We start from the raw sequence: 23,009 nt of genomic DNA, 5'->3' as shown, positions 1-23,009 counted from the left end.
AAATCAGGATTTCAAGTTTAGTCAACAGTGCAGCATTGCGAGTAACAAAGCCAACAGAATGCTTGGGTTTCTTAGTAGATCTATTTCAAGCAAATCTAAGAATGTTCTTCTGCCGTTATACAGAAGTTTAGTAAGACCTCATTTGGAGTATGCTGTTCAGTTTTGGTCTCCTTATCTCAGGAAAGATATTTCTGTATTGGAAAGGGTTCAAAGAAGGGTTACTAGACTAGGTAGTTAGAGGACTTTCAAATTTAGACTACGATAATAGACTTAATAGGCTTAATATGTATAGCCTTGAGCAAAGGAGAGCCAGAGGAGACATAATTCAGTTGTTTAAATTTATCAAAATGAAAGATGTTAACGGGTTAAATTTTCTCACAGAAAGCAAGACGAGCGGTCATTGTTTTAAGCTATTCAAAACTCAGGCTGACCTGGAAATTTGGAAAAATTACTTCTTTAGTAGGGTCGTGGGCACTTTGAACAGCTTACCGAAAGAGGTGGTAATGAGCAAGGGGGTAGATAGCTTTAAGAGGGCCATTGATCTTCATTGAGGACTTATCAAGGAGGTCGTTTGAAAAGGAAGGCGGGTCATACGAGGGATTTTTGGTCATAAATAGGGGGTCTAGGTTACATTTTTCCAAACATAAGTCCCCAAAACATACTTTAAGACTATTTTTGGTTACTCATTATTGATTACTTATAAAGAGAGGGTCATGACCCCTCTCTGGATACACTACTGCTTGAATCTGTGTAATATGTCCGTAGATGTAGGATGTAAATGGTTTAAAAGACTATTAGAAATATTGGATTAAGTGCAATCTATCTATGAATTCTCCACATGTATATGTATTGGCCAGGGACAGATTTATAGTCTATTCAAGAGAGTGGCGGTTTAAAACCGTAAAAGCCAACCCCCTGTCTGTCATGTAGGGGGGGGGGAGGGAGCCAATTCCTCCACCCCCTAGAGCTCTTTTTTTTTCTTCAAAGAGTTAATATTTTTTTAACATGGTGCTCATAGAATTTCAGTCCTATACTCTGGTTTTGTGCCGAAAATAAGTAAAAACATTGTAAAACAAGCCCCTAGGAAAAAAAGATTAGTTTTAATGATTTTTTAAATATTTAAGAAGGAATACACTCATGAGTCCCCCAACTTGCTTTTGAACTTTGCATTTCTCTAGCCTCTCAGAAGAGTGTTAATCACTATAATCAACAAGAAATATGGCTTTTTAAAGTATTTTTTTTGCCGCGTAGTGTTATTGAAGTTTTTAAAAAAAAGGGGGGGGGGGGCGGAGGGCACAAGCTTGGGTTAATGTTAAAAAGTGGGTAACGTTGTCCATCCTCAACTAAACTACTGTTTAAAACTAATTAAATGCAAATTTATAGAATTTACTTGATTATAATAGTAGCTATTGCTAGTAATTTTTTCAATTACATATTAGAAATTATTTTTCAGAAAATGACTGTTAGGAGGCGCGGTTGCCCCCCACTACCCCCCCTTCCATAGTAAATCTGCCACTGTTATTGGCTATTCTCCATTGAGTGGGTAATTTGTCCTAGCCCAAGTTTTATTCTGTGCATTCTTTTATTCTTCTGCCTGTATTTCTCGTAGACAATTAATGTATTTACTTCCTGTTTAAGTATAATGGTTTGATTTTTATGTATTAGCTAACCATGAATACTGAATCAAAACTAACTGTAAAAGAAGATGAAGAACTTGGAGAGCTTCATGATTTTCCACCAAGTCCTTTGGATCATTATCGGAAGAGAGCATCCTTTGACTGGAAGCAAATGAAATTGTTATTCATCGGAAAAGATATGATGGATTTTCAGGTAAGAGCTGTTTTTATCCTGCATGTTTGATAGTTTGTTTCAAAATTATTTGCGAAAACATCTTACCATAAAATAAGTTTTTAATGAATTATTGATTATTTTTTATAACCTAAGTTCATTGAACTTACAACATCACTTTGAAAGTAAATACAATATTGAATGATGAGAGAATTGGGACACCAAATTTTTCATTAAGCATAATATTTTCCATTTAAGCATATTATTTGAAATATATTGGGACTGTTAACTATCATGGTGTCAATGATTTAAATCAACAATTTTAATCATCAACTGTCTAGGTGTCGGTGAAATTCAACAATTTTTATCATTAATTATAAAGTAGTCAATAACTTAGTAGTCAACAATTTTAATCATTAACTATTAAGGTGTCAATGATTAAATTGGCTATTTGAATCATGATTTAGATTGATTTTTTTTTACAAGAAATCATTGATTTTAAATCATTTTATAATTCAATCCTGCATTTCACTGCTTCTGCTCTTTTTTTAAGCACTTTTTCTATAGGTACTTGGCCTGATTGTCACGGAAAAATCTGAGGCTTTTGCTTATCTCAGCAACTAATCCACTTAGAGACTTCAGGACTTTACTAAATGATTTGCTTAATCTTAAGGTACAACTTAACATTAAAAAATTCAATTCTAAAATAAAATTATTATTTCTGTTCGGATGGAAAACAGTAAATTTCACATTTTCCCATTAAATGTTTAAATATAAAATTCATTGTAACAAATTTTGTTGCCTTACAACAGCAATATTTAGCTACGTTCGACGAGCACGACTGGTTAGTTAATCACGTGACAGCTAATAATCACATGCTCCAATCAATCAACTGCTTAGAATGGTAACCGGTGCGTAACTGGTTGATCATAGAACGCTGCGGTTAGTAACCGGTTACTTACCGGTCGACTGGTGAGGTTCATCAAAAGCAAGGTTATAGTAATCATAATAAAAATTTTGTATCAAGCCTTCTCTGGAGCAAGCATGAAATTTATCCACTATCATTGCATTCTTAGGATTTTTATCCTCATCTATGACAATAATTGAAAACGGGGCTAAGTAAAGACACATATTTGGATCTTTATCACAAGTAACTTGTATGTAGTGAAGTATGAATTAGTTTCGCCCACATTTTTAAAAAAATGGTTCTAATAAAATTAGCGCACAAACTAATCCTAGAGGGGAACAAGGAATAACTCTTAGTAGGAGTGCCCACATAGGGAGGGGAGGGTCATGGCACAGACTGTGCCATTGAAATTTTTAGGAGGGGGTGCTTTGAGGGGTATTTCTCTCATTTGGAGGGGGCCTTGCTCTTAGGGGGGGTACCCTTATTTTTAGTGCCAAATGCTTAAAGTTTTAGACTGTTTTTTCCTCTTTTTAGTTATGAAGCATTTATATGAAAAAAAAGAGGTGTAATTTCATGATGGTAACATTATTCTATTTCTGAAAAACATTTACACTAAAAAGAATAAAATACAAGAATTTTTTTAAAAAATACCAAGCACTTTTTATAATGCACTTAAAAGGACAAAACAACTTTTCTGTGTCAGAAAGGACAATATTTAAGTATTCCTGTAGTTTTCAGTTATTCCAAGAAAATGACTCCACAAACAAGGAAAAGTATGGCTCAAGTCATTTCAAACCAAACTTTCCCAGAAAAATGTGCATGTTTCAACGCTCAAATTTATGACACAAAGTTAGATAATGATAAGAAATTCTCTACCTGGCATGAGCTGCACTTTTCCTTGTTTGTGGAGTCATTCTTAAAATAATTGAAAACTAGAGGAATACTTAAATACAGTAAAACCTGTCTACAATGATAGTGTTGGGACCTAAAAAAAGTATCGTAATAGACAGGTTATTGTTATAGATAGTATCGTTATACACAGGTTTCACTGTATTGTCCTTTCTGACCCTGAAAAGTTATAGGTATAGCCGGGGTGGCTCAAGTCATAAAGATAATTTTTTATCATTATCTACAGGGTGGCGACAGATCAGGGAAAAGTCGGGGAACTTTATTAATCAGGGAAATATCAGGGAAGTTCAAAAAATAAAAAAAATCAGGAAAAATTGATTAAATGAAGAAAAAAATTTTTTTTTTCGCCAAATTAAGTATCCTAATTTCCTACTCATCTTCCGCCAATTATCTGTTTAGAAAAAGGTATAATTATACACTGCCACATATTTGTGCATCTTTTTTTCTCAACATCAAAGTATTGAATCTTTACTTATTAAGCACATGATGAACTTCCTATGATTGCTTTTGTCTGTAAAGTTGTTTATTTTATGTAGGTCAAATATTCCTTCCACTTGTTCCATGCTACGTAAAATAAACAACCCTTCAGGCAAAGAGGAAGCCGTCATCAATGCCTTAGCTCCCTTGCCTTTACTTATTGTCTTGAAGTAATTAGCGTACTTCAAGAAAAATCTTTGTTCTTTAAATTAATGCAAATAAAAGCTTAAAAATTATTACTTCTTTGCATTTTTAATTAAATTGTTAAAATTAAATGTTGAATGAAAAGCAACTTTGTTTTTTGCCATCGTATTATTTGCTGTTCGCCTTTTTTTTTTTCAGACTTTAAAATTCTTTCATTTTAAAACCAAGTTATATATACATATATATTTTGAAATTAATTGATTGTTTTTTGCATTTCAATGCTGTTTGTTACAAAAGTAAACTAAGATTTCTTTTTCCGACAAATGAGGAAATCATTTGAAATTGAGTTACCTTGTGTACATAAATAAATATTTTTATTATTTTTTAATAGTTAAAATGCTGTATTCATTTATTGAAACCTAAGTTTTTGATTAGAGAATAGCTCAATATGACTGATTGTTAAAAAGTTTCAATTTTTTTTTTCATAAATGTGTCCATTATTTATGAAATAAAACTACATTTCTTCTGTCCTTTCACTATTACTTGCTATTCCTGCAGCAATAATTGTACTGCTTGCAAATTTAGTTCAAAATTATTTCCATATAAAGTTTTTAGTTTTATTGTAATTAGATATTCCTTTGGGAGTGTTTGTAAAGATTTTTTAGAATTCTTATGTTAACTGATTACTGGAAGTAAAGTATTTGTTTTAGATTTTGTATAATATTTCCTTGTAGATAATTTAATGTACTATTTATACTAAAAAAAAGAACATCTTTTCAAAATATATTTTTAATTAACAGGTTAAAATGTTTTAAACACTGCCTTTTATTTAATATGCAATGACTTTTAAGTAGGGCAAAGCAAGGAAACCATTATCAACACAAATCAGGGAAACTTGTTGAACTTAATCAGGGAAAAGTCAGGGAACTTTTTTCAGTTTCTGTCGCTTCCTAGATCTAGCTTTCAATCATAACTTTGAGTGTTGAAACATGAATATTTTTCTTATTAGGGACGTTTGATTTGAAATGACTAGAGCCGGACTTTTCTTCGTTTGTAGTGTCATTTTCTTGGAAGTTTCAAAAACTACAGGAATATTTCAATTGTCCTTTCTGACCCAAAAAAGTTATTTTAGCCTTTTAAATATAAAAACATCTTATATCTTTCATTATAAAAACTGCTTAGTTATATTTTAAAAAAATTCTGTTCTTTTATTTAAATCTGAGGCAGGGGCAAGGACAAAAGTAAGATTGTACGCTCTACGTTGTTTTCAGCTTTTGAACAACATTTTAATTTTACAAAGTGGTTGGTTAATTTTAGCTGTGAATTTTAAAACATCAACATTTTTATCTAACAAAATCCTCATCTATACAGAATAGAGTGTGGAAAACTTTGGAAGCTGATCCTTTGTTTCATCGAATGCCGTCTGCTCAACTCACTTTACAAGAGGCACGCCGACTTTGTTTTCAAAGAATGAAGCGAATTAAAGAATACCAGTTTTTTACAGATGAAGAATTCAGGGAAAATCCTCTTATAGCATTAAATCTTTACATTTGTGTTGGAATGATTGATTGGTCATTGGCTTTAAAATTACTATTAGGAATTGAGGTATGTATGCCTTTTTTCCCCCTCTTCATGAAGAATTGTTTTTTTCTTTGATCGATTTAAATATTTTTATAAATAAAATAACCTATTACAAAATGTAATGAGAGGATGATAATTTTAAAAAAATCAAATGTATTCATTGTAATGTTAAGATGAATACATCACTAGAGAAACTCAAAATTATTGTATACAGTAGACCCTCATTTTATGCAGATTTGAATAAACACAGTTTGATTTGATGTCTTTATTTTGTTTTACACGGATGAATTTTGATTTTATGGTTAAGCGACATTGTAAACACAAAAACTCCCGAGATTGCAATGTCATGCATTGAACTGCATTTTAACATGCTACTAAAGCGAGCTTGGATAACTCTAGGCATTTTTTGTGGCTGGTTTTGGAACTTTTTTTTTTTTTCAGCCATAAAGATATTAAACTTGTACAATTCAGAGCTTACTGAAGGGACTTTCGTTAGTGATAAAGGAGAACAAGACCAACGAGGATAGTGACGAACCAGGGGTCTTTTTTTATGCTTTTCAAATCCCAAACTAATCTTGAAATTAGGAAAAATTACTACTTTAAGAGGGCTGTAGACATTTGGAATAATTTACTAAAAGCAGCTCTTACTTGCAATGTGGTAAGGAGTTTTCATGATGCTTTTGATCTTTATTTGCGCATGATAAATTGATTAACACCAGCTTAGCTTTCTGCAAAGCCTTTTGCTTGTTATTACTTTTAGGTTTATAATTATTTGTATTAGTAAGTTCTGCATAACTTTTTTTATGATTTAATTACTAATAACTTTGTTCTTTTCAAAAATATCTCAGTACTTCATCATGGTATTAAGACTATCAGGAACAAAGCGCCATATGCAGTTAATCAATGATGTGAAAGATTTCAAAGTAAGTATGTTTCATTTCTCCTATTTCAAATGTTCATTGAAATTCAACCATTGTTGTGGTATTTTTAATGAAATGGCAAGAAGGTGTGTAAGGAGTATATGAACTATTATTGTAATATTTTATTATAACCCCCAAAGCAGAATACTTAACAATGTTCTGCAAGTTTAAAATCATTTTACCAAATTCAGGGGTCTGGCCAGAGCAAATTTGGGTCCGTTAACGGACCCTTCACAAAAATCCGATCAACCAAAACGGACCTTTCACAAAAATCCAATCAACCAAAACGGACCTTTCACAAAATCCCGATCAACCAAAACGGACCCTTCACAAAATTCTGATAAACAAAAACGGATCTTTCACAAATTGTTTATTGAAAGAGCAAATCTCAAATTAAAATAATACAGCATATTTCCTGTATAAAAACGATAATGGTTGGAACCTTTTTCAAAGTTAAATTAGAGGAATCAACTTATACAAAATCAGCTAATTTCACAAAAGAAAAAAAAAATCGGCACTCTTGTGATGCTCCTGCAAGCCATAAATAATTACTACAGCCAAATAAATATAATGCCTGTTGTTGGTTTCTTTGAAAGAAATTAACAGCTGAAAGTCAGTTTGGTTTATAATTTTGCTTGTTCGTTTTATGCAGCGGCGGCGTTGTTGTAAACTTCTTTGAAAAAGTGTCAACATTCTCTGAATAGGCGTAGTAAGCACTTTTTTCCCACTCATGATTTAATAATCAATAAAATACAGCGAAATGAACTTAGAACTGCAAAGGGTAGTAGGGGGGGGGGGGATGTGATCGCTTCAGATAGGGTTACCAAATTCAAATTAATCACCACTTAGCGTCTAGCGGTGCGATGTTAAACTGTTATTTTGGGAGAAAGTTATATGGGTTTGATTTTTCGATGCTAAAAAGGATAATTAACTTAAAATAAACTCTTTTATTTACTGTTTTTTTCTATAGATGCCTACATTTTGAAAAACGAAATCTGTTTACATTCGATATGAGAATCATATTTCATTCTTTTTTCTAGCTAACTTCGCTTTATTTGGATGCAAATAAATGAAAAGGGTTCTTTATTTTTGTAACAAAGCTTATTTCAGGTTTTTAAAGCGGAATTCCATTTTCTTTTATGAGTCAATAATTAAAATACTGAATCGATCGTTTATTTTTTATTTTAATTATTTATTATTATTATTATTTTTGCTTCAACTGTGTCCAGATATTAATGATATGTTTATCATAGGGCTCTAAAATAATTTTATCCAAAATATTTATTTTACAAGCCGTTTTTATACTTTTGATGCCTTCACTTTGAGGATTGCAATCTCTTTGCATCCCCTATGGGAATCTGATTTTTCGCATTTTCGATGTTTAGTACGCTTAGTTAAGAAGTAAACAAATAAAATATTTTTTTATTTTTGTAAAAATCACGGAATTTATAAGTTTTAAACGAAACTCTGTGCTCTTAAACAGTGTCTTGGGTTAAAAATTTAAATGCTGAACCCCTGACTGAATTTTTTTTTCTTACAGTTGTTTTAAATACTATACAAATAACATTTCTAGTATAATTTAACATGATGTAGAATGGTAGATAAATATTGATACTTGAGGGGTGCCCATCTCCCAGTGAGCGATGCCTATCCCCCCCCCCCCAATACTAGAAAAGCACTAAAGAATGATATTCTCAACAGAAAAGAGGGAAAACACTCAACTTTAAGTGTCAATGATGCAGTTTCCACCATCTCAAGAGTCGAAACTTTCGTTTTTGCAAAAAAAAAAAAAAATAATAATAATAATATTTTTTTTTTTTTTTGCAAAATTATTTGATTTTTCACAAAAAACGGACCCTGTGAAAAATCCTGGACAGACCCCTGAAATTTGTTCTGCAAGTACTTCAAGCATTGTATACACAAACAACCAACGTGATCTTTTCCACAAATCAGGAGCCCTAAAGCAAAATCATTCCATACAGGAAGGGGTTTTTTTTTCTTCATTTTTTAAAACTTCACTGTTGCACATTTCTGTGGAACCTGAACCGGAACTTTTGAGATTCTCCAAAAATATTTTATATGCTTTCTAAAATGCATAGAAAGAGCAAGGGTTTTATAAAAATCTGAACCTAGGTGTCAAACCATGTTTTTTTTTGGTTAATTTTACATGGCATGAAGGAGCAATTAAAATAATGTTATTAAATAAATAAATTATTAAAATAATAAATAAAATGTGTCAAGTCAGGGTAGCATATAATAAAATGCTTCAAAACTTTTTAAATAATTGAAATATTTTCTGGGTGTAAAAGGATTGAAGTCTCAAACAAGACGCGCAATTTTTGGCAATGGACGTGTTTCAATGTTGGTATGTTTCTATAACATACATTTATGGAGGAAATTGCAGTAGATGAAGACTGATTGGGGAAAATAAGGAAAAGGGGAACCAAAAAAGCTAGAAAAATCAGAATCTTTTCAGATTTAGTATATGAAATTTCTGCAGAAACTGCAGATTTTCTACGAATATCATACAACTCAAGATAGAATTTTGCACAAATTCTGCAGATTTTTTTAAAATTCAAAATAAATCTAAAGTTCCTGCAGATGACTTATCTAATTCAACATTTTCTGTGAGATTTCTGCAGAAAATTTGTCTGAGTTTTTCTTTCATTTAAACACAATTGTTCTCCAGCTTAGGCATCTGTTCTGCAACGTAGGCCGCAAATTTAGTAGCATTCTGCTTTGGGGATAACAACTATTGTAATAATTTTTGCAATAAGTTATAAAAACTGACCAGTTTTTATAACTTTCTATAAAGACTGGTCTTACACCAATTGTGTATAAATTAAGTAACATACAATGTCTGTATAAAAAGTAATCAGACTGAGCTGTGTTCTAAGAATTTATTGCAGATATTAATACTCACACCTAAAATTCTTCAAAATAAGACCCTTAGCCTAGAACACACTTATCCCAGCGAGTCTTCTAAGCTTCGAAGACTTCTTTGTGGTCTGCTTCCAGAATGTCCTTTAAGTCTTGTACCAGCGCCTTCACAGCCTCCAGAGCTCCATGGTGATGGCCTTTTTGTGATGCTTTCATCTTCGGGAGTAGAAAGAAGTCGGCTGGAGCTAAATAGTGGCTGTAGGTGGGCTGGAGTAGCATAGAGATACTATTATTGACCAGGAAGTTTTAGAATGGGGGGGGGGGGGGGGTTCCAGTATTTCTCAAGTTTTCAGGGATGATGCTGTGAACTCATTTTATCAAGTCTAACTTCATCTGCAATCGTTCTCACACTTAACTGGTGTTCCACATTTACGTATGTTCTGCTAGTTGACAGACAACCTGTTTGAGATTCATCCTTGACGATCTCCTGGCCATCTTTGAAACACTTGTGCCACTGAAACACATGCGCCTTCAACAGAAAATTATCTCCAAACACTTGCTTACACATCTCTGAAGCCTCTGAGACCGATTTACCAAATTCCAAACAAAACTTAATCGCGTAACACTGCTCAAATGTTATCTGGCATTTTGGAACTGGAACCGACGTTTGAAACAGAGGTCCACTATAACGATGATGCTGTCCAAACAAAAACTCCCAGGCGACTGTGGACCGGAGTGAGTCCCACCAGTAACCCTCACCACCGACCTAATCAGTCTCATTACTTTTTATACAGACCCTGTGTATAAGCAAATAATCATGATTTTAAAAGGAAGCTTGTATAGCAGCTCCTTGCCAGTGTAATTATAAAGTTCTGTCCACCCTTCTTTTTTGAGGTATAAGAAGGTAGCTTACTATGTTTCCCCCATATTGTTAAAAAATATCAATGGCATGGGCCACGTAAGCAGTTCTCACTACGCAGGCACTGGATACATAGTAGATCAAAGACATACATGGTAGGATCCAAAAGTAACTGTGTTAAAAAAAATATTTATTGAGCTGATTGGTACAACTGACTAATAGTTTTAAAAATAGGCACCTCCAGCAACAATGCACTTCTGTGGGCGGCTTTTCCAGGAGTCAAAGACATCCTTTAAGCCTTGTTCCAGTATATCTGCAAGGGCTGCCTTGGACGTACTTGGATGTCCTTGATGGCGACGATACATTTTCTTTTCAGCGCTGATTTTTAATAGTGAAAGCAAGGAGAAGTTAGGAGGCCACAAGCCCGGACAATAGGAACAGGCACTACAGGAAAGTTGACTCTGACCTTTTCCAGTCGGGACTCTCGGTACAACTTTCGTGCAGACTTTTCGCATGTGAAACTCCTCCGTAACAATATGTTGCACTGTTGTCTCTGATAAGTTCAGGGTTTTTGCTACTTGGTAGAGACTCAAAGGCCAGTCCGTGTTCAAAAATTCACACACTCGTTGTACATTCACAGCAATACGGACTGACTATGGGCGTCCAAACTGGAATTCGTCAATCACCACTTCCCGGCTTTACGAAAAGCCTGATGCCACTTTTTTGATTGCGAATAGGACAATCCCAAACGCCTGCTGAAGAATTGCGAACGTTTATAAGGGAAACTGGAGGCACAAAAAATTTGATCATTTTGCATTTCTCTGAGGAACTTTCTATATTGCACGTGTCATGAATCACCATATAGGTGTTACTGTTAAGGCCAATGGTGCCGCTTCGAAACCTGGGAGGCAGCTGACTTGCATTGCGCTGTAAAGCCTACAACATAGACTAATAATAAGAGTAGACCGAGCTTTCTCATTCTTGCTGATGAAGAAAATTGGTTCATAGATGTATCATGTGACTAGTGGAAGGGCTTGGCGAAGACTTTGGCAGCATGGTTGCTAGATGGCAGCATTATCTACAGTTTGGCACTCGACATGTATTTTACGACAATGTGTTTTCATTAAAAAAAACTTCCAGGTGCAGAGATTGAACTGTTTTTCTTTTAGTTATGCATTATTTTGACATTAGTAATAGTTTTTGATCAGTTTTCGGTAACTTGTATTTCATTTGGAGCTGTCAGCGTTGGCGTGAACGAAATGGCGTAAACGTTTTGCGTTAACGCAAAAATGTACTAATCGGTATCTTAAATTGAAACTGTAAGTAAAAATCTTACCGTTTGCTGATTCTTCTTGGTCGCTTGCATCTTTTATTGCTTAGAGAGTTATTGAAATTGACTAAAGGAAATGCACAATACTATCTAAACGAAAAACTCACTATATTAACAAAATATTTACAACTTAGAATAACAAATTTACAAATCGGACTCCATAAACGATCATTCTTCCGTGTTCCATAAATTCTATTTATTTTATTTCGCGCTGGCATTGATCGTCTGCTACGATTAACACATGCTGTTGCTAGGATATCCACCAGTCACATGGTTTGGTTTATGAGCAGCAAAAGGGTTGCCATAGCTCGGTCTACTCTTATTATTAGTCTATGGCCTACAACCCTCACCACCATTGCTGTCAAGCGGAGCGAGCTGCAGTGTGCGCAGGGGCGGCATTTCAGCATTTCATTTGGGGGGGTCGAGTTTCTTAAATATGTATTACCACAGTGCGGTTCCAAACACACATTAGCTAACAGGAAGTGATCATAAAATAGGTTTAATATGAATAAAAATTAGTGTTTAGTAACAATTAAAATTTTGACTCACTTTCTAATAAGTTATCAAACAAATTAATTCGATACTAAAGTTTTTATACCTTTCGGAAAAGTTTCAATGCATGATTTTTAGAATTCGGGAGAGCAGGGAATCGTGTTACCAATCTATCAGTGCCTAGTGTCGTACTGTTTTGTCAGTACATCTAAATAGATTTTTTTTTTTTTTTTGCCCATTGTGCTTCGAAAATAATTCTCTAACCTCCTAAAACATAAAAAAAAAAACCCTCTCTACTAGCTGAGCTGATTGGAATAGTTAAAAATTAATTGAAGTAACAAAGTTATTGTGTGAAAACACTTTTTATGTCTTGCTCTTCAAAGTCACACAGGAAAGTTCAAAAACTGTGAGGGGCTTAATTTTTCATTTGAAGACCATCTTGGGTCACTCCGAGATTGCATAATTATAGAGCCCAATAAAAAGTATTTGTTGATATGTTTTCTTTATTCAATAATCACATGCATTTTTAAGAAGTTTCTAAGAAAGCATATAATGCATTGAGCAGCTCAAACTTGTTTCTAGCAGAACTTAGCGATAAACGCTCATTAAATAAATATTAACTTAAAAATGAGCGTAAAAGTAAATCTAAAATATAAAGGATATTTCTTGTGAAAACCATGTAACCACACCAGTTTGCACGAGCCTCTCACATGGAAATACAATCATTATACTGGGAACACAAGTATGAAATATTTAGTCTGAATGAGGAAATGTCTTCTTTGGTCAAAATTAATATCAGTTTTTTATGTTCTGAAAAGGCCGGAAAATACTTCATGAATTTCTAAGTCATCATCCAAATAACGAAAAACACTTTTTCTAGTCTGGGAACATGTCGAGTTTCATCAGTTACTGAGAACCAGCGAGATTTTTTTTAATGAACATTGATTTCCGACTAACATAAATTGAATTCACCTATTTTCTATTATTCTGCTCAAAACTTTTGGGGGTGCGACCGCCCCCTCTTGACCCCCCTATTTGCCGCCCCTGAGTGTGCGCATGCCTCATTGTAACATGAGGCTCATTACTTTTGGATCATACCATGTAGGTGTGAACCAGAGCTTCAGAAATAGGGGTACTACTGCACGAGGAAGTTTAGTTCACCCAATGAGCTGTAATGTGAAGAGGAAAGAGAACTTCCCATTTTTCAGCTATGAAGCTCGTGGTCGGGATATCATATGAATTATGGCCAAACATTTTGCATAATAAACATGTTGTACAATGGGAAAAGATTGTTTCTTTCGCCATTCCCACTTCAAACAGATGAAAGGTCTGAAACATGCTTGGTAAAAAGCTCAGCCAAATAAAACATGCATTTAGATGGGAAAGAGTGCTTGTTTTTCCATACTGGCTGGGGCAGAAAATGGACCAGCCAGTTCTCTCATCTCTTAATATATTATAGCTCAATGGTTTACACTTACAGAAACACCAGTCCATATCCTTGCCCACAGCAAAATTTCAGGAATTGAGCATCAAAAACCATTTTTAAAGCTTATGAAGCATTCAGTTAGTAAATCTAAAAATGTTTAAAATGTGGCAGTTTTCTATTAGCACTACAGTGCTAGCAGATTAAGAGGAACACACATCTTTTTTTTGGAAAGAGATGGTACTAGTAACCCTGGCAAGGTGCTGCTATACATCATGGTTTAAATAAAACTTTTCAATGAAAAGCTACCTAGAACTTGAACATTGCACATGTGTTACTCAAAACTTTAAAATGTCCACTACATACCTTTGCTTCTCTCTGCTTCATGTAAGATTATTCGAATTCGTTTTCAAATTATAGGCTGTGGGTTGCTTTGCACTTACTGAAATGGCTCACGGAACTAATACAAGAGCAATGAAGACTACAGCCACATATGATCCATTATCTCAGGTTAGTAGAATAAAGAAAAAAAAAACTTTTAAGTTTACAATGTCCTGTGTACGGTGCAACACAATTCATTAAAAAATAAACTTCTAAAAACCTTTTTTGATACTCATGAAACATTATGTATTTTCTTACAGGAATTTATTTTGAATACCCCAAGATTAGAGGCAACCAAAATGTGGATTGGAAACTTAGGACAAAGTGCTACACATGCTGCATTGTATGCGCAGTTATATACACCAGACGGTAATTGTCATGGACTCCATGCCTTCATAGTTCCTATTCGAGATCCCAAGACACATTTACCTTATCCTGGTATCACTGTTGGTGATATGGGTCCAAAATTAGGTCTTCAAGGGATAGATAATGGGTATGATTTTCTGTAATTAATCAAGATATTATGTTTCAAAGACAATTATTTTCAAAGTACTTTTGAAAATAATAGATAAATATGTATGAATAAAAAATAAATCCAATTGTTAATGCAAAGTTTTTTGCACAGTACACTTATACCTTAAGAAGCAACTTCTTCAAATAACTGAAATTACTAAATGAAACAGGGTGTCTCCCAACCTGAGTAACAAACAGGAAAAGTCTGGAAATTTTCAATTTTTGAAAAAAGTCCAAGAAATTTCTGGTTAGGGTTAAAATATTTAAAATTGAAATATCAGTAAGAAAAAACTGATCTGACAATCTTGTAATTATGAGCAATTTGTAAGGTACCAGTGATCAGCTAAATGTAACCCCCCCCCCCCCCAAAAAAAAAAGTGTTTATAAAAAGTAAAAAATTGCAGAAATATGCTGTAATTCTTTCAATTTTCTTATGAAATTGTAATTTATACCATGTTACAATTTTCATTCTGATATTTTTATGCATTCATAGGACAATATTAGCTGTTTAATCAGTCATGGGGCACTTACACATCAACAGGAAACTTGGAAGGGAATTTTACAATTTTTTCATTACATCTGTACCGAAAATTATTGAATTCCATAAAGTTGATTTATATAATTCAATCAATATTTGTATTGAAAAATAAACTACTTTTCATATTTATAGGTATTTCAATAAAAACCTTGATAGGTATTTCATTTCTAATATTCTTGTTTTGCTTTAAATAAATGTTTAATCTTATGTGTTCTGGTAATTTTTCCTTTTAAATTATAGGTTTATGACGTTCCAAAATTATAGAATTCCTCGAGAGAGCCTTTTGAGTAGAACTGGGGATGTAACCCCTGATGGAAGATATGTCACTCCTTATAAAGTAAACTTTTTATATATATGAATACAAATGTTTCGAAAATATCTGAAATTTTATTTCGTTAATCTAACTTTATTCTTCTTGGACTTCATTAACCAGTGAGTAAGCCATAAGCTTTGAATCTTTGTACTTTTTTGGAGCACTTCACAATTCACACCAAGTGTGGATCCCGAGAGGGTCATGTAGGACTTTATTTGGTGTTCATAATTTTAGTTGTTGTTATTCAGCATGCCAGATGTTTTTCAGCAATTACTAATCTTATTATAGGTTCAATTTGAATTCCATGTTTGAAGAAAAAAATACTTTGTCCTTCTAAAGTGTTTTTTTTTCTTTCTTACATTTATGTTTTATTTTTAATCAGATAATGTTGCAATTTGCTTATGTTTTAATTACTGTTTTAAACTCATTGTCTAGGACCCTAATAAGAGATTTGGTGCATCATTAGGATCTTTGTCATTGGGAAGAATGGGTATTCTCAGTGTGTCAGTTGCTAATTTACAAATGTGTTTGCCTATTGCTATTCGTTATTCTGCTATTAGGAAACAATTTGGACCCCAAGGAGAAGAGGAAGTTCCTATATTAGAGTATCAACTTCATGTAAGTATCTATTTTAAAATTAAATGTCCAGAAAAGTAATAATCTTTTCAGCTCAGAGTGATAAAGTGTATAAAAAGCTTTTTGGTTTCTTTATAATGTGTAGAACAAAGTTCACTTGCTTTTTGTTGCATAGGCCTACAGGGAGTTCGTGTAAACCTCGTGTAGTACCTGTGTTCGGATATTGATTTATGAAATGAAATTTGAAACTCGAGTTCAATTTTGTTTTTGCTTCAATTACCTTGAAATTTATTTATGATATGTTTATCAAAGAGTTTTCAAATACAATTCTAAAATACTGTTACTTAACTTTTATATGCCAATTTTATACTTTTAATGCCTTCATTTTGAAAACTGTGATCTCTTTGCATCCGCTTTGGGAATATGATTTTTTGCATTTTGGCTGTTTACTATTCTTGGTTAAGAAGAAAACAAATAAAATTTCTGTGTTTTTTTTTAAATTAAAGTCATTGAATTACAATTTTTTAATGAAATTCAATGCTCTTTAAATGTTAAATACCAAAAATTTAAATACTGAATAGCTGGCTACTGAATAGCTGGCAGATTTTTAAAAAAAAAATTAATTTAAGTTTTTTAAATCCATACATGACATCTCAACTCAGTGTTTCACTTCTGTGTTAATACTGAGTATATTGCATTAATAGGGACATATTGCATTTAGTTAAAGTATTTTCAATATGTTCTGTAGCAAGTGCAATTCTTGTTACTCTAAAAGTATTTGCAAGGGACAAACAGAAAATATGTTGCAAGAATTAGTATAATACCAGCCCTATTTTTTCTGTAAAACTTTCAAGTGTTTTTCATTAACTCTCAATCCCCCCCTGGCTTACCTAAGTTAAAAACATTGCATGTTATTGCCCAGCTCTGTTTTAGCATCTGTTTATTACTGTCAAGGTGCAAAAACAAAAATTTCATTCATTCAGTGCTCATGCAATTGGTTGTCTCCTGTAAGTCTTCATGTTTAAGACTATTGTCAAGGCAGATCTGCTTTTGAATCTGAATTGAACATGAGTTATACATCGTGCAGCCTTTTGTTTGTATGTATGTTTGATATTCATCAAGCGTAAATTAATCCTGGGATGCGTTTTTAACAAGCTATTATGATTATTCCTTTTTCTAATTTTCTAAATGCTAAGGGACATTTAAAATTTGCATCATGAGTAGGATGGTACTTTAATGCATTATTTATTATTTGTGTCCTGATTTAAAAAAAAAAAAAAAAAAAAATTAAAAATCCTGATATATTTTCAAAAGCTTGTTCTAGCCCCAAGTTTATTAATCCTGTTCTCATCATTTTTTTCCCTTCAATATTAATGTTATTTTATCAATACTTCATATAATTTAACTCAAAATATACCACTTGTGACCAGTGTTTTAAAACTGAACCATCAACACTCTATTGTGTTAATTTGAATTTTAAGTTGAACACATAGCAGTTACCCCCCCCCCCCCCCAAAAAAAAAACAACTTTATTATGTAACTAATGTTTTTTTGCTGCAGAAATACATCCACAACATAACAGATCTATTTCTTGATTTTTCAGCAATATCGCCTGTTGCCATATCTTGCTGCCACATACACACTCTATCACTTTGTTTCACGGTTTAATGATGAATTGATAAACATTCAAATGAAAATCATCTTTGGAGAAAAGACATCAGAATTGGTATGTCGAATTATAATTAAATTTATTTTTGATTCAGGTGGTGAAAAAGCATTTTTAAAAATTACAGTAAACTCATGATAACTCGGAAATTGGCTAAAATCTTCGAGTTATTGTAAGTTTGAGCAATGGGAAGTTACCACAGCCTTCTGAAGAGATTGGAACCCAAAGAAAACTTAAAAGATAAAGGACTATTTGAGTTATTGAAAGTTGACTGTATTATGCATTTTGATACACTGTTTTGAAATTCTTGATGATTTCAATCATTATTTTTACAGATGTTCTCATGTTTAGCTTACTTATTCATGCTGAACAATTTTCATCTTTTTTTATCACAAGATATAAAGGTTATAAACCAAGTACATCAGTTTAGTGTACATATGCATGTTTGGGTTTTGATTATTTTTTATATAGTAAAAGAACTCTTTTCTAATTACATCGTAGTGTTGCAAGACAAAACAAGTAACATGAGAACATCTTTAAACTATTTTTAAAGATGTTATCATGTTTAAATTAATTATTCATTCTGATTAATTTACATAATTTTTTATTGCAAGATATGATAGTCAAGCCAAGTACATCAGTTTAATGTACATATGCGTTATGCGTATTTGGGTTTCGATTATTTTTTACACGATAAAAGAATAAAAAGAAGGGCCAGAGGGGATATGATTCAGTTATTTAAATTTATCAAAATGAAAGATGTTAAGGGGTTACATTTTCTCACGGAAAGCAAGACAAAGAGACATTGTTTTAAGCTATTCAAAACTCAGGCTGACCTGGAAATTAGGAAAAATTACTTCTTTAGTAGGGTTGTGGGCACTTGGAACAGCTTACCAGAAGACGTGGTAATGAGCAAGTGGGTAGATAGCTTTAACACTAGAAAGACTGAAGCGGTCATTTTGACCGCAAACGATTTTCAAATGCTCATATTTGCTGCGTTTAATTTTCAAACTCTTTTTCTTTCATTGACTTTTCCTAACTATTTATTAAGATTTTACAACAGTAATTTTTTTCCTTTTAGGATTATTATTATAGTCGCTATAAATGTTTTATACCTAGAAAGACTGACTACGGTCATTTTGACCGCTAAGTGAACCTTTTTTTATGCATCCGTTTTCTTCTTTTTTCGCTTATCAGTTGTGTGTACTATGGACTATTGTTAATTGTCAGGGTGAGTAATGTTCTTTTGAGCTTGAGTAGTACCTGTTGGTCAGGTTTAATTCTTTGAACTGTTAGGAAAATGTGAAACACCTGCTGGTTGCATGGTTTCAGTTTTCTGCTATCTGCACAGGGGGCAAAGTTGGGAAAGATAAATTTGAAAAGCATGTGACTGGACAGGTGAAATTACTTTGGGTCTAAAAAGAAGTAAATATAAACAGGTAAATTACAAAAATGTTTGCTGGAATTGTTTTGTGCACCAAAACATGTGCTTTGCTTGAAGCATTGACGTTTATTTTCTTCGGTGATAATGAAGTGCTCAGTCACATAATTATCTTCATGATGTCGAGATGAACCGTTGACAAGCAAAACTTATAGGAACTCCTGAAACTGTTGCAGATTTATATCTAAAACAGATTATGGTTTGAATGAATAGTCTGATTTATCTGAAGAGAAATATATTTCTAGCGATGAGAATAGTTTGCTTTCATGAGATTATTGCAAATATTTTTCGTAGCCTAGATTTGCAGAAAAGGATTGTTCTTCTGAGTTAGAATGAGAAGAAACCTCGCTAATAAAAACTGATGCTCAAAATTTAAAAAGTAGTGAAAGAAAGAGTGAAAAGGGTCCGACGCCGAAAAAAAGGAGAAAATTTCAAAAACAGAACTCCTATTTCTTCAATTTCCGCCAAGTCATCCCCACTGATCAATTTTGCTGCATATAAAAAAGTAAGTAGCTCAGAAAAAAGATTAAAATAGTGTGAAATTAAATTATGCGGAACTAAAACTACGAGCATTTGTTCTAACTTCCAAACAAAAAACTGTTAATGACTAATATACAGGTGACGTGATAACATAAGTATTTCGAAATACTGTAAAAGATAGTAATGTACGGTATCTTGCGATATTAAGATATTTTTTAAATCAAACACATGCATGATTGATTATAGTACTTGTTAGTTATTACATGCTAAAAAAATTTCCTCTTTTTTGTACAAATTTCCTCTTTCTCAATGCCAATTGTGTAAAGCGTGTGTATTTCACTTGATCGAACGTAAAATAAAAAAAAGCTATCTGAGACTTATTTGCAGACTATATTAGGATTAAATTGTTAAATTAAACTTTGATACTATGAAACAAATCTTTTCTATGGCTGAAAATCCCGAAAGGAGGAAATTTCTATTATTTTAAGTATGGCGGTCAAAGTGACCGCTGCTCGTCTTTCTAGGTATACGCAAAACGCCGTCTTTCTAGTGTTAAGAGGACCATTGATCTTCATTGGGGACTTATAAACTCACTAGGACCAGCCTAGCTGGGCCCAGAGCCTGTTGCTGGTCGTCACATTTGGATGTAACTCTTTTCTAATTACATCATAATGTTGCAAGACAGTTTTATTTAAATACCTTATTTATTTATTTTTTCAAAACTTTTAACACTCTGTTTTATACTTCCAACTATTTTTCTTTTTTTTAAAAAATATCCAGATTTCTGAAATGTTTTTCATTGTCATGACTTGTTCACATAAAGCTGCTATTATGTGCAGCAACCAAGCAAATCCATTTTATTTAAGGGGAATAAAAAGCAACTTTAAAGCATGCTTTTTTTTTCTTGAGGCATCTTTAAACATTGCCAGTTTAATTGAATTTGAGAATCCTCAACCCGGAACATGTCGACTGCTCTCTTCTATTCCTCTACATACATCAAGCTTGCAAACGAACATGGAAATTTTCTCATAGTTGTTTGATGTTGCAGCGATCCAAATTGCCCTGTGTAATATGAGCTTTAGGAATCCTTGAAAATAATTTGCTAGTAAAAACAATTTGTTTTAAAGTATCACTATTATAAATTTAATTAAGTTTATGATTACTGATCCAACAAACTATTAAACAATCAGTGAACTAACTTTAATATGAGAAAAAATTAGGAGCAAAACATAAATATCTTAGATTAAATTATTTTTATGAGTGTTTTGTTTTTGGATAGTTTTTTTGGAATTGAGGCATTAATACTATTGGTGCAAGTAAAAGAAACAAACCGAATTAATTAGAAAACTCTCTTATTTTTCACACTGGTTTCTTATATCACTGTTAATGCCATTTCTAAATCAGAAAATAAACAAATAACACTAGTCAACATCAAAAATGCATCTGGCTCAAAAATAGCTATTTCCGAAGTAGTTTGCCGACACTAAACACTTAAATCATCATAAAAAGTTCAGATTAGCTCTAGTTTTCAAGCTACAGAGACAACTAGGATAGTGACTTCTCACTAATGTTCTTTTTTTCCTGGCAGATACCCCCCCCCCCCCCCCCCCCCCCCATGGAACTGTCTTCTAAACTTCGATCCCTGGTTGGGATAGAAAATGTCACTACATAAAACCGAAATGGACTTGAAGAAATTTAAAATTCCATCTATGCTCGTTCTGCTGGGGATAATAAAAACTTTGTGAAAAATTGTGAACAAAGACAGTTTTCCAATACCTTACAGGGAAACTTCCTAGATGTATTGAAGCTAAGGTTAAGGAGAGAATTTTTAATGACTCTTCAAATACGCGCAATTATGAAAATCAGTTTTTGAGAACAGATTTGAAAAGGAAGGAAAAAAACAAATAGGAAGCTTTAGGTACAAGTATTTACAAGTATTTCTAAGCAGTAGAGAAGACGAGAATTAAAAAAAAGTTGGTCAAAAAATCCTAAGACTATTAATGAATGATAAGTCTCTGAAACTCTTATTTTCTCACTTCCTCCAACAGGATATTTTGCTTAAAAACTGTGAAGCTATGAGCGATGGGCATGAGGAAAGGTTTTGCCAAGATATCTTTACAATAGAACGCAGATATCAGGGTCATTGGGCTGAGTTTATAATGGTCGCTAAATGCTGCTGAGCTATTACAAGAAGTACTTCTTTGACATACGAAAAGCTATGCAAAATGAAGTGTTTACAGCAACGGGCCAAAAGCAACCACTGCTTTCGGAAAAATAAACATTGTTGAATAATACAGGACCTATTTAATAATATTTATTGCACAGGATTTTTTTTTTTTTTATTTCAAATCAATGTGTGGTTGCTGTGCATCTTTCTTCAGTGGGCTCTTGTGTATCTTGAAAACAAGAGCTAATAAAATAATAATAAAAAAAAACACTACCATATTTGTTTTTCGACTCAAAATTAAAAGGAATTGACTAAAACCAGGATGCAGAGAAAAAGTTGTTTTTTGTTGACTAGTGTAATTTTTGAAAAACGCTACTTTAAGTTTAAAGCCACTGTTATGACTACAGAACACTATTACAGTACAGTGTTATAGGATGACTAGTTAATGCTCAAGTTTCAGTTTGATTTGGAGGAACCTGATTATTTTAAGCCTTAAAGTCTTCCTAAAACAAGATGGAAAGACTGAATGTTACGAGGTTGATCATATGCAAAATGAAATTGTTTATGATATCAGCAAAATCAGAAAAATATTTTGTAAACTGCTAATATCTAATAGGAATTTAAAATAGTGGTTTTAATAGTATTTAAAAATAGTAATGAAAAAATGAATGCAATAATTCCAACCACTAAAGTGTGTGTACTAAATTTTAGTCTGACCAAGTTGGGGAGTTTCATGCTTTATGTTCTGCAGCCAAACCAGTTATTACATGGACAGCTCGAGACGCAATCCAAGAATGCAGAGAAGCATGTGGAGGCCATGGGTACTTACAAGGTATTATCATGTATTTTGTGCATAACCAATGTTTTTTGTAATTTCAATATTTTTATGCTACATCTTTTTATACTTTTATATTTATTAAAATTAGAAAAGTGATAATGCTCAAACTCATCCTCTATAATGCAATAAACAAGTTTCTGTAAGTAATTTTGAAGTGCAAAATGAGACTTTGCCCTTGTTGTGGGATTGTTAAGCTGTTATATCCATAAAAGAGCTAAAAGTAAAAAAACCTCAAAAAGAAGCTGCGTATGGTAAGTAAATATGTTTCACACTGGTAGCTAAATATATTTCAGTATACCAGTGCAAGGTTCAGTATACCTGCAAACATGGTATGGCTCCACTTCAAAAAGTAAAGCTAAAGAAAAAATTGCAAGTTAGTAGTTTTT

General features: G+C 32.8%; 1 protein-coding gene across 1 annotated transcript in view; it reads left to right on the top strand.

The window, feature by feature from the left end:
- Positions 1 to 1,696: 1,696 nt before the first annotated feature.
- Positions 1,697 to 23,009, top strand: part of LOC129223269 (peroxisomal acyl-coenzyme A oxidase 3-like) — a gene marked incomplete at its 5' end in the record, with an annotated part of 56,424 nt that continues 35,111 nt past the window's right edge. Inside the window, 9 exon segments of the mRNA XM_054857838.1 lie at positions 1,697 to 1,830; positions 5,597 to 5,830; positions 6,655 to 6,729; positions 14,131 to 14,220; positions 14,352 to 14,584; positions 15,383 to 15,479; positions 15,891 to 16,073; positions 17,635 to 17,757; positions 22,497 to 22,617. Coding sequence (XP_054713813.1) covers positions 1,697 to 1,830; positions 5,597 to 5,830; positions 6,655 to 6,729; positions 14,131 to 14,220; positions 14,352 to 14,584; positions 15,383 to 15,479; positions 15,891 to 16,073; positions 17,635 to 17,757; positions 22,497 to 22,617 — 1,290 coding nt within the window.

The sequence above is a fragment of the Uloborus diversus genome, chromosome 1, assembly GCF_026930045.1.
Source record: "Uloborus diversus isolate 005 chromosome 1, Udiv.v.3.1, whole genome shotgun sequence".
Taxonomy (NCBI): domain Eukaryota; kingdom Metazoa; phylum Arthropoda; class Arachnida; order Araneae; family Uloboridae; genus Uloborus; species Uloborus diversus.
This window is presented reverse-complemented; position numbering and strand designations above follow the sequence as displayed.